The sequence below is a fragment of the Bombus pascuorum genome, chromosome 12 (genome assembly GCF_905332965.1).
Source record: "Bombus pascuorum chromosome 12, iyBomPasc1.1, whole genome shotgun sequence".
NCBI classification, from domain to species: domain Eukaryota; kingdom Metazoa; phylum Arthropoda; class Insecta; order Hymenoptera; family Apidae; genus Bombus; species Bombus pascuorum.
The window spans coordinates 6,567,976-6,584,679 of record NC_083499.1 but is presented as its reverse complement, the minus strand read 5'-3'; the positions used below and the strand labels follow the sequence as shown (position 1 = coordinate 6,584,679).

Here is a 16,704-nt window from a genome sequence, read left to right as displayed (position 1 = left end):
TGTTGCATTATATATTGTACAATGTTAATATATATATATATATAACTTTTATAGTTTGTAGAATGCATGCTTTCATTTTCTGAAATCATTTTTCTGCGTTGACATAAAATCATTTTTATGTTCTTTGTAACATATTCTTTGATATATATTGTACTAGATATATGTATAGATACATATGATATTACCGATCTACCGTCAAATGACATTCCATACCTAATGATAGTTTACAAACTTTATTAGTAAGAAACGCCATTACGTTATAAAAACGAAGTGCTTCCATAAACAGCGTATTTGTTATTCAGAATAACATTTCGAAATCGATAACATAACTACAAAATTATGTTATTGTACCGAATGGATTGCAGTTCGAATTCTTGAAATCTAACCTTAAAATGTTCATAAAGCGTGTTTGTTGATGTATATTTTGAAATTTGAAAAAGGTGATAAATATCATAAATATTTATAAATATTGCTTTCATATCTATTTCTTCATGTGCTCGATGCCAAAGGCAAATGCTTTAAATTCTTTTACTCGATGTCCTGGATTATATTGTGGAAGGGAATTACTGCCTGATGGCAACTGGAGTGACTGTGGTGCATGTCCTCGAGGGTTCAGGGCAAATGCCACTTCGATGTGTATTTCTTGCGAAGACGGACCAATGCTCTATGATTGGTTCTATTTAGGATTTGTGGCACTACTGGCATTATTATTACATTGGGTTTGCATTGATATAATATCTATGATGCGTAATATACCAAAAAAAGTGTTTCCGTTATATTTGTCTGCTGTAGTAGAAGTTGTTTCTGCATCTGTGATTACTTTACAAGTAACCGATCCTGTAGGTAGTTTTGCAATTAGAGCATGTAGAATTACAAAACTCTCAGATTGGTATACATTGTTCTACAATCCTACCCCAAATTATGAAGAAACTCTGCATTGTACACAGGAAGCTGTTTATCCATTGTTAGTAATTACATAATTATTCTATTTGATTATTGAATCTAGCTTTTTCTTGTCTGAAAAATTAATTAATTGTTCAATCCTTAGGTACACAATGGTGTTCATTTTTTATGGTTTAGGGGTAGCTATAATGTTATTAATAAGGCCAATTATAGCCAAGAAATTCGTACCAAAGAAAGGAAAATTTACAATTTATGCTGCTCTTTATTTCTATCCCATTCTAGCTTTATTACATGCAGTTGGCGGTGGTATAATATGTAAGTGAAGCAATTTACATTGTAAGAATAATACCTTCCCTATATTTTATTAATTCTTATTTTTACAGATTATTCATTCCCATATATAACTATAACGCTGTCTATACTATTTAATGCAGCACATTTTTCATTTAAATTAAATCAGGTAATGGTCTCTGTGTATTGTTCATATTTAAGTATGTTTAAATACTATGTTTTATACATTTTTCATGAAACTCTACCTTTCTTTCAGTCAATGAAAGCATTGTTGTTGAGCTGTGTAACAGATATAAAAAATGTAATAATTATTTTAAGTCATTGGATGTTATATGGATATGGTTTAGTAGCTGCTGCAACTTATCGAGATCTCGGCATTCATCCAGCATTAATTGCTTTAGTTCCTTTACCTGCATTGTTTTATATTATTACTGTAAGATTCACAGATCCGCATAAACTTCATATAGAATAAATACAATTATAAAACCTATTATTAACATAATTATAATAACTCGTTCCTTCATAAACAATAACTAATTGATTGTAGAACACTATGTTTTCAATGGATCACATTTAATTATATTTTTCACAAAAGCAATACATAATTACTTATAATAAATGCCATTACATAAAGTTCATAAGCAAGGGATTGTTTTTTAATACTTGTAGACTTTTTTCTCTCGTACCTAATTTTGTGGAACAAACGTCAGAACAACTGTACTCTTGCCCGATATGGGAACTTTGTTAGAAGGTAGTTTTGTTCTGTAAAAAAATAAACCATAAAAAACGGTTATTTATCACAATATTATAGAAGAAATTGTTGATATTCTATGAAAAACAAATAAAAATAAATTAAGTAACTGATGATAGTGAAATAATATTACTTTATTGTGTCGCTGTCTTGCGCGTAATTAGGACTGTGTGCGACCATATTAACTTCGTCAGAAATCTGTGGTATTGTAGAAAAATCCACTACTGTAGGTTCTTCTGCTGATTGATACGCTACTAAGTATCCTGGATTGCCACTCTTTAACCTAGACATTTATTCAGTTTTAATATTATTTTAATGAAGAGCAAGAAAGAAAAATTGATTCAATTTTTGACAATGATAATTAAATTAATATTTTATATTATTAGTTATTAACTGGTGGTTAGTCAAAATTGCTATTATTTACAATTAATTTTACAAAACGCAGGCCTCATGCAATATGTTAGTAAGATGACTCACCAGTTCCTGCGTTGCATAGAAGGAAGCGTGGAACAGGCCAAATTGATCTTTGGTTAGTAAATTATACAGTACAATTTGTGTCAATAGTGTGAGGTGTATGAGTTATTTGGAGTTTAAATGTAGCATCAAAGGATAATTGAAATGATTTATAGCAATTGTGAATTAAGTTGATTGAACTTTCTTTGATATAGATTAATACTGCAATTACTGTTTTACTCTTCAAAGGTTCTATAATATCCATTAATTTTCTGATACTATCCTCTTTTGTTTTAAGGTTATATTTAATGTGTAAATGGATAAACATACAATACTGAAATAAGTAAAAATACTATTACATTACCTTGTATAAACAAATACACTTCCATTGACAGTCTTAAGCATTGTCTCTCCATGAAGAAACGTTAAGCTTTGTCGCGCTTTACATAAAGTCGCAAAGGCGTCTTTTGCAGACAAAGTATCGTTCAATTTTAATACAGGTGTTCCAGGTAAAAGTAATGTCATAAGTGCTAAACTGTCTGCTATATCTGCAGGCATTCTTTCTCTCAAACTGAGGTTTCTACCATTAATCTAGAATGTAATATGATAATATAATACATATTTTAGAGTATAGCATCTTGTGGACACTTACATCCCAAGCAGGCCAGGAAGTGAAATTAAGCCAGTGGGAAAAGCCACGATGTAAAGTCGTGGCATCTATATTGCTATCTGCAGTTGTAAGAAATTGTGAATTTTGTGGAAGATCAATCAGCCTTTTCTTCTCATTATAAACTTGTAGAATGTCAGTTCCAATATCATCTTGGAGGGCAAAGAACCTGGACAAACATTTTGTTATGGAACTTTGCTTAAAAGAAAGACTGAACATGCATGCTACTACTATAGTTATTAAAGATAATTAACCCTTTATTGTCTGTTTCATTATGAACTCTTTCTTGCCATTTTGCCAGAACAATACCATTTTCTGGGCGATCTCTTGTATAAGCATGTACTAATGAATCATAGTTATCTGCCTCAGTAGGTATAGTGCTCCTAAATTCATCATGAAGATCTGGATCCGCAGTTAAATATTGAGTATTAGCTAAACGGAATCCACTGATGCCTAATTTCAACCAATGACTCAAAATATCCTAAGCATTAAAAATTAGATATTATCGAATTTATTTTTTACATCTATTTTTTAATCAGCATATAAGAGAAGTAATGACAAAATAACTTACTGAAAATTCTGTAACTACTACTGGATTATTGTAATTTAATTCAGGTTGTGTTATTTTGAAATGATGAAGGTAATATTGTTCTCTTTGCTCATTCCATTCCCATGCTGATCCTCCATGTACACTTAGCTAAAAAAAATTCATATTATAGAAATACTACAAAGATACAAGGCAATTTTAACTTGAAAAAAGATATAACTAACCCAATTATTAGGTGGAGTACGTTTACCATCAGTAGTTATTTTTGCATCTGCCCAAACGTAGTAAGATGAGAATGGTTCTTCTCTCTCTATGGAACGTTTGAACCATGGATGTTCAGTTGATGTATGACTCGGATCTAATTCTAAAATGATATACTGTTCTTTGCTTTTTGCAGCTTTTACAAGAGCCTCCAGATCACTTGTAGTTCCTAATTCTGGTTTAATGTTTTTGAAGTCTTCTGTTCCCCCTATGATTTAAAATGCAATATATTAATATCTGTTGCCATAATAGAGTAAAAAACTACCTGTAAGAACTGTTGTATATGTACCTGTTGAACTTTCTTTAACCGTGGAAGCTAGAGAAATTGCATCTATATTTTGTGCTTTCAAAATATCTAACAAAGATTCTATGCCTTTCAAATCATGAGTGCTTGTTTCAACAGGATCTAATTGTACAATAGCACTCTTTTCCCACCATTCTTTGGGTTTTGGGGCTGCACATTTTGGTGCCATTATCACAATACATACAGCACCAACTAACATGGCAAACCAAAGAAACCAGAAAGTAATGAATAAAATCCATCTTAATCTAATCCAGAATGGGTCATTAGCAAATTTCATGAGTTCCTCTTTTCCCATTCCAGAAAGAGTTTGCTTGACTGTCTCAATATCGATCTTCGTATCTCCATTTTCAGAAATAAATTTTACCTATTCAAAATAACCGTATGTTACATATAAAATTAACAGACGTTTAATGCATGTATTTCTCTTGAATATTAATGAATCACAATTATTTCTACAGGTAATTCCATGATCTATCTTTCCTCTTCATGATGGCATGATGCAATAGTAAAAGGTTCTTACTTTCGAATAACAAATGTAATACAATGTCGAAGAAATATAGAATACGTAAAAACATGTGATAATAAAGTTTGAAAATCATTCGAAAGCAGATCAATTGACTTTTATTATCGAACAAAAAAAATTTTCAATTAAGATAAAAACAGTAATTAATTATTAATTATATTTGAATAAAATAGAATGATAAAACAATAATAGTGATAAAAAGCAGATAGATATCTTTAATTACAAGTATAGGTATCTTTTATTGATCGTATAAAGATTAGACGTGACTTCCAAAAACGTGCTCGTTAACATACCTCGGTTGTATCTTTCATAGGAGAGATTTTACTCTCATCTTTAAGCATCTTTTCGTGGACCCCATCGTCGGTATCGTTTTCATTACTTGGTTTTCCCATATTTTCGATTTTATCTTGTACACTTCCGTCCTCGTCCGGCAACGCCTTGTATGTGGCGACAACTGCCGTTTCTTTCGCGTTCCCGTTAGCTTCGATATTATCTAAATTCAACCTCCCACTCTCCATTATTACTATCGCACAATACCAAGGACGTTAAACGATATTATATGGCGGGGATGTGTGAAAATTCTTCTCTACTTAATTAATTTTCGACTTCGTGAGGTTCGAGAACGGTTGGACAGACGCCTTTTACCCCATACAGATATCTAGTTGGTTCTTACTCTCCTTTTGTCCCTGCTCGTATTTACTTATACTACCACAAACATAAGGTATAAAGTAAAATCAGGGACGACCTTCGTCCCTCAAAATTTCCGACACTTTACCAAATATTTTAGAACAGTATTTAAGATTTATAATATGTTTTACAAATTAAATAATATCCAGAATTTTCTAGTGTACTAAACAAATATCCTTTATTTAGACTGTAATACTTCGGTGAAGATTTATGTTTATGCATCGTACTAAAAAATGTTAGTAAATTATAAGAAAATTAAAAAGAAAAATTTGATTAAAAATTAAGACATCCCTTCAAAAAACTTATGATTAAAAAAATATTATTTTGTAAATAAAGTTACTAAAGAATTTAAATTAAAAGTTAGTTTGCATAGGGTTCTTTACTGCCATAATCCAGAACTGATTTAATTCTCCCCTTTCGATCAGACGTTTCAACGACGAATAGAATACTTGGGTTGAAAAATAGCGCGAAAGATATTTCATCGATTATTCACACCTTTTGTATGACAAACAAATTTATTAGATATTTTAATATTACAATCGAAAAATATTTAGAAAATATTTTCAAATTTAAATAATATATAAAGTTTTCTATATATTCATATATAAGAATGTAAGAATGTGAAAAATAAGAATGTAATAAATAGTACTGTATACATGATCTTCTTAACATTTCTCATATTTAATATTTAAAGGTTTTAGAAGTATTTTGATCTGTATTCTTCTGCTTAACAGTAGCTTTGTTAACGTAAGCAAGGAATTAAACGATTATCATAAGATATAAATCTTGATGATAGCACGAAAAAATATATTATCTTTATGGACACATCGATTTTTTATTTATTGACTTATTCAGTAACATCCGATTGGAAATCCTGAACACGTTGTTCGTATTATTTTGGTGTCTGGAAAGTTTACTGAAACAACGAGGGATTAAGGCGGTTACATAATTGGAGACACAGATCCTAGGGTGAACAAAATTCATAATTTCTGTTCACATACTTACTGTATCTGTTATATTTATAGTAGCATTGTAGCATGCTTTCCATCCAAAACAGCAGTGAAATAAAATAGATAAAATAATCACTACTATCAACATTCCCCATAAAAACCAAAACATACACAAACGAATATTCATACACATTGGATCGATTCGGTAGTATCTAAAATTATCGCCTGCCGATCCTAAAAAATAGTCTTTTTATACGTCTTTTAATAATATTTTTTGTAATTCTATAAATTTTAATTGTAATTTAACACTGATAAATATCTTTTATATATTTTTTCAAATTCGCGCGAGTTATCGACCGAATCTAGATTCGATATCTTAATTTACAAACTTCCGGTCTCGAAATGCATGTTGCATATAGCATACGGATGCGCGAGCACATGCCTTATGATTGGTCCAATTTAAATTTCAGATTCCGTAGGAACATTGTTCGTTGTCATTTTACAATTAGTTTGCGTGAATATTTTCCATTTCGTGAATAGTGATGTCAAACCTGTGTCTTGTAATCTTTCTTTAAATCCACCGAAATGTACAGCTTCGTACGTCGATGCACCGCAGGAAAGGTAAGTAGTATCCGCTGATTCCATTGTTATAAATTCCTTTTGATCTGCTTGGTACTCTTCACTATCCCAAAAACCAACTAACGGATTTCTCGCATCATTACTTTTTCCGCTGCACGTTCGTTTGCTTCCCGATATGATAGGAATATTTATGTTTACACAAGTGGGGCGCGATTTAGGCTGACCGTTAACGATCGATGTTATAAAACAACGATTCTGCGACATTCTGTTCCCGATAAATATAGACACAACGAGATAACAGAATGGTGAAATTTCTTTTGCCGCCCCTATTATTGTTTGCCTTTCGTTCTTATCTTACGGGAGATACGTTAGACTTGATTTAACATATTTGCGTCCGTTCGAAGCCCTGTTGCCTTGATTAGCAGGGAATCGGTACATACTGATAAACTGAGTCACAGATATATATATATATATATATATATATATATATATATCCAATTAATTATAAACTATTTGTAGCTACGAATTTAACAAACGATATATTTTCTCTGTTTACAAGACAACGAATTGTTTGACAATTTCTTATATTTCTTATATGTATTTTGCCTTACTTCACACTCGTTTCTTCACACACATTTACGTATTGTAAACAATGATGATAATAAACTCATGCCATTGCTATAATTATACCAGCAAGAGTACGGTTCTACTCATGATTTTAGTACAGATACAACTGGCTTCTAAATGAGACATTCACTTGGGACCATTGCTTAGCTTATTATGAGTCATTCAACACATTCGTAGCTTTGTGAACGTATTTGAACAGTGAGAGTATTTGTGTTGTCATTAATATAAATTATGACAGCACTTCATAACCATAATGTTAACATCTGAGGACAATGCCTCTCTTGACAAAAATAGACTTCCTATTTATAGGATATACTTATATATTAATTCATGTAAAGCAGGGTGAATTGAACATACATTTGCTGTTACTTTAGACAAAACCTCTTATTAATATAGGAACGCTTAAGTACTAATTATAATCGCTTTATACAAGTTCATAACTAAAATTTTTATTCTACAAAATTTGGATCAATGAAACGTTAAAATATTCAATAACACTACTGCGATGCTTATACTTGTTATTAACCATGTTACTGAGGAGGAAATAACGGCAGAATTTTTGTCTGTTGTATTTTCAGGAGTCGAAGATGTTGCGGTTGTAGTAGTTCCTCCAGGTTCTGTAGATGATTCACAATTGCATATATCCTCAGCTTTCAAGACAAATGCTGCATTTGCCGTGAGTATAACATTTTGCGCCGAAATATTTGACCTAAAATGTGGAATTAAATATTCCGAGTTATCCTCGCGAATTCGGCAGTTAATCCCTTTTGATATGATATTTGCTTACGTAATGTTAACTGCATTACTGGATGCGATAGCAATTTCTACCGGATCTGTTAAGTTCGGATACACCGACGTTAGATTAACTATTTCTTGTCGTAGACCCAAGTTAATAACAATGATATATGTAGGATTGTTTGCTAAAGATCTAATAAAAAATAATATTAGATACTTATTGAATATATAATGTAATGTATTAGATATAATATATATATAAATATAAATATAAATAATATAAATATAAATATAAATATATTTATTTATTTTTGACATACTATAATTTTTATAATTTTGAATATTACATATATGTATGTCATTGCATTACAAACCTTTTAAAGACAAATACGCGGTCATTGTTTAAGGTTGCAAATTCATAATTTCCATGAGTGAATACTTTATCTTTTCTAAGAGTAGCAAGTGATTTATATGTCTTCAAATTGCTCTGTGAACTTTTTAGCTGTGCTTTGACGTTTCTTTCTATATAATCTGGATGAACAGGAAGATATGTAGTTTTATTAGATGAAAATCCTGCTGAGGTACTAGAGTCCCATTGCATTGGTGTTCTTGCAGGATCTCTGGAATAATTTCCAAATATTTCCTTTGACCTCGAACAACCCATGGGGTCGATTGTTTCATTCCATGATATCTTTCTGTCTAACATTCCAATTTCTTCTCCATAGTAGGTATATGCTTGACCAGGTAACAGTAGACTAAGCATATGAAGTCCATCAACGCGATTCAATCCAATTCTTGAGGCTGCTCTTGAAGTATCATGATTGGAAAGCTAGAATTAGAAGAATAGACATATCTATTTAAATTTTAGGCAAACAATGAGAGATGATCGTAGCAATATATGTGCCCTTACCACCCAATTTGTGCCTGCTTTGATTGGAAGTTTCTTAAACCAGTTTTCCAGAACATTTTTAATATGTTCAGCGGTGCTTGTATTCTGAACAGAAGTAATAAACTGGAAATTAAAGGGTGGAATTCCATTGTGCGTAGCATTACCATAAAGCGATATCAACACTTCATCAGAGTCATAAGACTCTGCAATTAATAATCTGTGAATTAACAGTTGCAATATTTTAATATAAATACTATAGAATAAGTTAAGGTGAAATTTGTGATATCTCTATACATACTTTGAAGGTGCATTATTCTCTTTTACCCAATTATCAATATATGAACGAAACTTGTATACAAGATCTGTGCTCTCTGGCAGACCAGATGTGTAGGTTCCATTCCCTACAACAGGCTCGTCCTTTAAATCTTTATCTTCATAAAGATATGACACTGCACCGATTCGAAAACCATCAACTTTTCTCTTTAGCCAAAAGTTGAACACATCCTGAAATATGTAAATAAGGTTTTAAGCATATATTAACTTCTTATTGAATTACAAAATAAAATATTATCATAATACAAATACTTTACCAATAATTCTTGTAACACATTTTCATTTCTCAAATTGAGGTCAGGCTGAGATTTGTGAAATTTATGGTAATACCATTGCTGCCTTGTATCGTGCCATGTCCATGCTGATCCCTCTTTGTCACTGTAGATGCTTATCTAAATCAAAAGAGAGCATTAGCAAGCATTTGACAAAATTGTTTCAAGGATTATGAATAATCATTTACCCAGTTATTAGGTGGTATCTTGTTGCCATTTTGATCTTTGGAACCATTTGCCCAAATGTAGTAGTCACTGTATCGCTTATCATTTTGACTTGACAGCAGAAACCATTTATGTTGATCGCTTGAATGATTTGGTACTATGTCCAAAATGACCTTTAAGTCTGGAATAGTTTATGTCACTCAAAAAACTGATATGTATTCAATGAAAAGAATGTCACTAACTATTGACGCATACCACGTTTATGTGCTTGTTGTACAAACTCGTCAAAGAGCTGGAGATTACCAAACAGTGGATTTATCTCTGTATAATCAGAAATATCGTATCCAGAATCTTTCAGTGGTGATGAGTAGATAGGGTTCAGCCATATTGTGTCGATTCCAAGTTCTTGTAAATAATCCAGCCGGTTGGTTATACCTGTGTAACATTTGATATTTATTTCATTAACTATGAATTAAAAATGTGAATTAAAAGTTAGAGATATGATATTAAAGTTAAATATTTCTAATATATCGTATTCAAAATTTAGAAAAAATATTTTCACCACGTGCTTTTTATTTACGTATATTCCGTAGAAAGATGTTGTTGTTAAAGTCACCTCGTCGTGTTTCCCATAAATTTAGCGCGATCAATCAATTGAAAAATTATTCCCATCGAGCGATAAATTGATTCTGCGTTATCAATGGCACACGGGAAATCTGAAGTAACTTCGGTTGGTACCTTGACCAACAAGCGATAAACGAGCTCAGCCGTAACACAACTCCGAACGCGAAGCTAATTTTTCACTCGTTTAGCATTTACGATACGCTGGCAATAGCTTTAAAAATAGATTTATGAGGCTATGAAATTTCATGACCATTGTACAGGCCTTATATTACATTTATCTAAATTTTCATTTATACATGCGTAACTCGTTTTGTATATCTCAAGTTAAACGATATCAAACATTCGTATAGGAACTGTCTCGTTTACAATTCAAACCGCAAAATTTTCAAACGCAAAATCCCACTATGAATAACAGTTATTTTTACTACGAATTTCGATAACGATACTACGAAATTATCTTTTACTTTCGTTACATGTACCCACTATCGAACACGACACTTTTCCGTTTATCGAATGTACGACTTATTTCGTATTTACGATATCCGCGACCACTAGAAACTACATATTTATGCAAGTTCATATTTTTACCAACAAAACTAGCCATAGTTTCGTTTTACTAAATATTACAACGAGTATTCTACCTTCCATAATATTTTATATACACTTTCCCACGTTTCATGCATCTCCGATATGCATAAATACTCGGAATCTAGAAACCACAACGATCAAACACACCTGTAGATTCCAATTTCCGGTTCATAACGTACCCTTCAAGTCACCCTCGCCATCTCCATTGCTATCCTGAAATCCTCTCGGCCAGATTTGATAGACCAAAGCGGTTTCCCACCATTGTTTGTCCACCAACTGGGAACTAGTCGATCCCACGGCCAGGAGTCCGAAAACCAACAGTAGAATTCCACGGAATTGATGCATTTCGTCAATCGATGTACAAAACTCGACTCTCGATCCGCGATTTCGTCCTGTTATATATATTTTTGGCAGAAACCAGGTTATCGCTTTATCTGCCGTTATCACGATGATTCCGGTGTCCTTATCGCGCTTATTCCTTGCTCCATATATACTGAAAACGCGTCATTGTTTACGTTAAGAATAGAGAATAGAGATGTTCCTTTAATTCCTGTCGCTGCTCGTGGCGGATCACCGATCGCGATAGTAGTTTTTGTTTGAGCAAAGAAAGAGGAAAATCTGGTACCGATTATATCGAGAAAAGGGGTGCAATTGTAAAATGTGTCGGCCATAACAAGATAAATATTAGGATTTGGCGTGTCTAGACAAGATATGATGTTTAATACAAAGCCAATGTATTTCTTCCTGCCTTTTTATTGGGTCATCTCGTAAGTAAAGAGTAAGAGTTACGCATTAAAATTGAAAAAGTGGGAACGCCACTTATTTAAGATAGCAGCGATCGTTTAGTAAAAGTAGGGCAACACGTTCGTTTTAAAAAGCTTCGCTTTAAGAAGGAAAACCGTATTGAAACTAGCTTATGATACTCTTGTTTATTATTTCTCCCGCACTCGTGATTTTAAACGTTTTTCACGGCATCTGTGATTATTATTCCTAATCAGAAATTTAATCAAGCGAACTTGCAGCGAGCCGAAGCCGCATCCTTTTCATCGTAGCAAATTCATACAACGAGATATATTTTCTGCGACAATTTTATCTGCCTCAGGTATTTTCCTAAACGTCGCAACTTTCGTATTTTACGTGGAAACTTCCTATGCCTGACATAATACAGCTGCGGAACCTGATCGACCGATGACACTCCACGAGATGTTGCGTTTTTCGCCAAGTAAAATATCTTTCGGTATTCCGGCATTTTTGACGAGAGTTCAAACGATCAGGTAGATACAGCATCGATCGCTTCGCGAATAACGGGACGAAGATCACACGGAAGAAGTACGATGGGTCTATTTGTTAATCTTCAAATTTTTACGTCAGTCCGTGTTTAAAAGATGATATCTCGATAGACGACTTACTTTGTCGAAAAGGAAACTGACTTACCTTCTAAATATTATCGCTGGATATATTAAGATGTATCAGCTCAGAAGATACGTTACTTTTCAATAATAAACGATCCATCGTGTGCTAAAAATGCAAATCACTCGATCGCTCACCGACAGCCTGAAATATCTCACGTTCCTCGTATTCCACTTTTCTTTCTTCTCTCTTTGCTTTAGCGCGCACCACGTCCTCTCGAAATCGTACGTTTGGCGTAACTAAATTTCATCGGTTCGCGCTTAATTAAAATTCCGCCTGCAACACGTGAAAACACGACGCGGCGCTGTTTTAATTCGGTCGTGGTAGCATAAAGAGGCGAGGCCATGGCGTTTTCGCCATACGAAAAATATACCACCTCCTTTCCCTGCTCGTATTTCAACGAGAGCCACCTGCTCTAACGACGCGATTCTCGCCTCGCGGTAATTCATTCTCGCGGTTAACCCGTTTGGCTGCGCTCGAACGGATCTCTCGAACGTTCACCTGACCAACCCTACCTCGGAATGCCTTATTGCGTCGCGTAATTCATCGCCTAAGCCTCTTACGAACCCCAATTTCGTATCACGTAGCCATGGATGATTTATTTGTCTCGTTTTATACGCACCAGTTATTGTAAATTGGAAGATAATCGATGCCATCCGAAATACCCTCTATAATTCGGCTGAGAGCAGGCTATTGGTTAAGCTACTAGGGTAGGCGAACGTTTGGTTATTTATCGTGCCGACGCGAATTATTGGAACACGCTGCAGCAAGCAATCGATAACGCGGCAAGTTGGATTATCCGATCCTTCTCGCGATCGTATTCGAATTAATTGGAAGATCGCGGCTGAGAAGAACGTGTTCGCTATTTCTTACACGCAACTACACAGGCTTTTCTTTCTTAACGTTGTTAATCTTGTTAACGTTACTCGTCGTAATGATGATATCCCTCGCTTTTACGCAAACACTTTGTCGATTTATCAGCCATCCTTAACCCTTTGCACTCGTATGTCGAGCGTGACTCTTCAGTTGCACGTCTTTTTGTGAAACGTGCGAAGGAAAACCAGGATTGCGTCCTGGAAATTGTTTCGAGATATATCCTACACTTAAAAATTAGAAAATACAACAATAGTAATAGAACTGGTATTTGAGTGTATTTCTTTCTTCCTTTGTTTATTTAAATTGTCTTATTTTTTAGTTACAGTAAATTTCAAATAAAACACTTAAAAGCCTTGGGAGCTACTGGTAACGAAATTGAAATAAAATTTAGAGTGCGAAGGGTTGAAAGACTTGCACGCATCGAACTCGATAGGTCGTTTACATTCTGAACCACGTCGCGTTAAAATTCTGCACGTTCGTGAGTAAAATAAAGCGTCAGTAAAATCGGAAAATTACCAAAAAACGTACTTATGGTGCTTTTTTCTCGGAACCAGTCGTTAGTCACGTCGTACAACTCATCCGTCTCTGGTCATCGCGTCGCTGTTACGAATCGATGTTATCACAGGTGGAATAAACCTATAAATTTGTATAAATCCTAAAGTTTGTTTGTACTGTCGCAGTTACGTACCTTGTGCCGAGTTTCCCGATATTTTACATGTATCGTATTCGGTTTCCGATTCCCAATGGTATTCGATTGCACGTTGCAGCTCGTGGACCACCAGCGGACCAGCTTTTGAGTAATCAGGTGGCGGTGTAATTCGAAAAAACGGTGGAAAGTTGTGTTCTCGACGGAGAACACAGTGACAAGACCATCCTCTGTGTCCATTCAGATCTGTCCGTCTCTCGACTGTTCGTGTATAGCGGGGTATCGTTTGTTTCTCGACGTCGGAAAAAGAGAAAACTAACTGTGTGCAATTTGCATAGTGCCAGATAACCCAGTAGTCGATCGAATTCTTTTCTTTGCTCTTCACGTATACGCCCACAGACGGACGAATAAATTCTTTCTCGATGAAGCCAGCGAAGGACAGATTAACTCTTATTCGTCCCTTCTACTTGCAACTACTTTTTTAACTCGTGGAAATTTCTTACTTCGTCCAATATTTCCGAACAGGAAGAACGTCTGACGTTCGAACCGCTAATAGCGATGTTTGCTTAGGCTGAACGAATTATTGTGACTTTGGAAGGGGAAACTCGAGGAACTTCGACAGCCAAGGACATTCCGGTTGTTAAGTTTGTTGACAAAATCCGCAATTAGTTGCCAATACAATACTTCCAATATCGTTTCGATATACAATTCGAAATCGATTAATTCTACAAAGAAAAGAAAAACGTGGAGTGGAAACGTTATGATAGTTGAGAGAATCAAATCTTTCCAAGCAGATAATTCGTTTCTTCAATAATACTAATCGCGCATCTATATAATTAAAACTTGTTGAAGTGATCGTCACTTCTGAGAAAACTCTACATCTGGTCTTCGAACCCAATAGACCTCATAAAAGATATAACTTAGAAAAAAAAAAAAAAAAAAAAAAAGAAGCTGGCACCCCGCTGGGGGTAGCCGCCCACATGCTATATTATTTTTTATTTATATTTTTTTTTCTTCACCAACAAGATATAACACTTTACCAAATGTCCGCAAGGACAAATTGTAAAATAACCAAAATAAAATAAAAAAAAAAAAAAAAAAAAATCTGGTCTTCGATTTCTCAAGCGCCTAAGGTCTTCGAAAGCGCATAGACAAAAGAATGCGTCGAGGAAAGACCATAAGCGGTACACGTGCGACGTTGGTTTCGGCAGTTGTTTCAGTCTCAGGGTAACGTTGCTAGCGAGAGGATCTGGATCGGCTTACATAGTACCACATATTTTGTAATTTACTATTCACAATATATATACTTTCAATACCTTGCAGTTTGCCCACGCATTTCTTTAATTCCATCCACTGAATAACCTTAACAAAACTGAAAAAACTCGCGAAAGGTGGGAATTCGTTATGGATTTGGCTTCTTAGAGGCTCGTATTTCCTTTGAATGTTTCTTTTACCTCGGACTATATCGATATACTCCGTTCGGTTTAATTTAAGCTGTTAAAAAATCGAGGAAGAATTCCGAAAGACTTAGGACGTTGACAAAATATTTCAGCGCGACTGAGCGAGATGGGAAAATTTCCCGAAAGGTTTCGTTGTTCGCGCGAGCGAACGTGTATAATTCGCGAGATCAGTTTCCTTTATGCACGTGTAATACATTCGTCGCGTGTCTCGCGTCTCGAGCACGTTCTTCCGGAGAAATGAAGTTTGCCAATTACCTGGATTCTGGCTTTCAGGGAACGGTGATCGAGCAGCCTGAGCAAAGCAACTAAATTATTTCGATACGGAGTATCGCGTGGTTCGTCACAGCAGACAGGGAATGCATGACGAAAACAGCTAATCGCGAGTAATTGCGTTATTAAATTTATTTCAGGGATTAATTCGCCTTCTATCGAAGTATTTCAAGCGCGAAACATCGTTATCTGTTTTCTTGGTTTCTCTGACATCAGGCGATATCTCTCCGCCCTGAGTCGCCTCTAATTAAAAAAGGCAATTGCTCGCGGTTTATTTACGTTTAGACGTAGCCGCTGCTTTCATCGAACTCGGTCGAGTATTTACGCGGTGGCGGAAAAACGCTATTCACGAAGGAATTTCAAACTGAAACGCGTCGTTCCGAAGGACGGAAGTGAATTACGGGAAATTGAATGGTCACGGAGGCAGGCGCTCTACCTAAATTATCCTCGTTATCAGTGGTGAACGCTATTAACGAACGCATTATTCCGACGAACGTAATGAAAGCCGATCAAGTATTCGTACACATCGACGAAACTTGTTAAGCGATGAAAATTAATTTTCACGGCGTCGGCGATGGCTGCTCGCGATGAAAACTCGGCACGACTTCTCGGCCGTACGAACGTTTACGGTTCGCCTTCGATCGAGAAGAACCGGGCCGCGGCTTTTTATCGGAATCGAATGCATCGAAACGCAGAGCAGAGCAGGAAAATAGATTGGTTTTTGGTTCGCTCGGCGGAATTTATTCGTCTGGATTTTCCATGTCTCGTAAAACTCACCGATGAAACGGCAAAGATAACGTCGAACCGGTGTTCAAGGAATGTTGTGGAACACGCGTTAGTCGTATTAGCCGCGAATAATTCAACGCGTCACGTTCGCTTATCTCTTTATTTAT

The 16,704-nt window shown here is 34.8% G+C and overlaps 4 protein-coding genes across 4 annotated transcripts; 1 reads left to right on the top strand and 3 right to left on the bottom strand.

The window, feature by feature from the left end:
- The first annotated feature begins 87 nt into the window (after window positions 1-87).
- On the top strand, window positions 88-1,684 carry LOC132912812 (JNK1/MAPK8-associated membrane protein). The gene is made up of 4 exons (XM_060970579.1): window positions 88-964; window positions 1,049-1,218; window positions 1,287-1,363; window positions 1,451-1,684. Exons 1-4 carry the CDS (start codon window positions 492-494, stop codon window positions 1,664-1,666), a joined length of 936 nt encoding a protein of 311 aa, XP_060826562.1. The 5' UTR covers window positions 88-491; the 3' UTR covers window positions 1,667-1,684.
- A 66-nt stretch (window positions 1,685-1,750) lies between these two features.
- On the bottom strand, window positions 1,751-5,319 carry LOC132912785 (amino acid transporter heavy chain SLC3A1). The gene is made up of 9 exons (XM_060970512.1): window positions 4,994-5,319; window positions 4,163-4,541; window positions 3,837-4,081; window positions 3,637-3,762; window positions 3,320-3,546; window positions 3,051-3,234; window positions 2,763-2,989; window positions 2,079-2,228; window positions 1,751-1,956 (listed from the first exon to the last, which is right to left on the bottom strand). The coding sequence occupies exons 1-9, from the start codon at window positions 5,216-5,218 to the stop codon at window positions 1,881-1,883; spliced, it is 1,839 nt and encodes a 612-aa protein (XP_060826495.1). The 5' UTR covers window positions 5,219-5,319; the 3' UTR covers window positions 1,751-1,880.
- Window positions 5,320-6,031: 712 nt separating this feature from the next.
- On the bottom strand, window positions 6,032-7,404 carry LOC132912834 (uncharacterized). Its single transcript, XM_060970620.1, has 3 exons — window positions 6,889-7,404; window positions 6,393-6,571; window positions 6,032-6,303 (listed from the first exon to the last, which is right to left on the bottom strand). The coding sequence occupies exons 1-3, from the start codon at window positions 7,178-7,180 to the stop codon at window positions 6,301-6,303; spliced, it is 474 nt and encodes a 157-aa protein (XP_060826603.1). The 5' UTR covers window positions 7,181-7,404; the 3' UTR covers window positions 6,032-6,300.
- Window positions 7,405-7,901: 497 nt separating this feature from the next.
- Window positions 7,902-16,658, bottom strand: LOC132912797 (maltase A3-like). The gene is made up of 10 exons (XM_060970548.1): window positions 16,589-16,658; window positions 11,329-11,642; window positions 10,193-10,372; window positions 9,961-10,118; window positions 9,758-9,892; window positions 9,466-9,671; window positions 9,189-9,384; window positions 8,653-9,107; window positions 8,331-8,471; window positions 7,902-8,252 (listed from the first exon to the last, which is right to left on the bottom strand). Exons 2-10 carry the CDS (start codon window positions 11,492-11,494, stop codon window positions 8,012-8,014), a joined length of 1,878 nt encoding a protein of 625 aa, XP_060826531.1. The 5' UTR covers window positions 11,495-11,642; window positions 16,589-16,658; the 3' UTR covers window positions 7,902-8,011.
- Window positions 16,659-16,704: the final 46 nt, after the last annotated feature.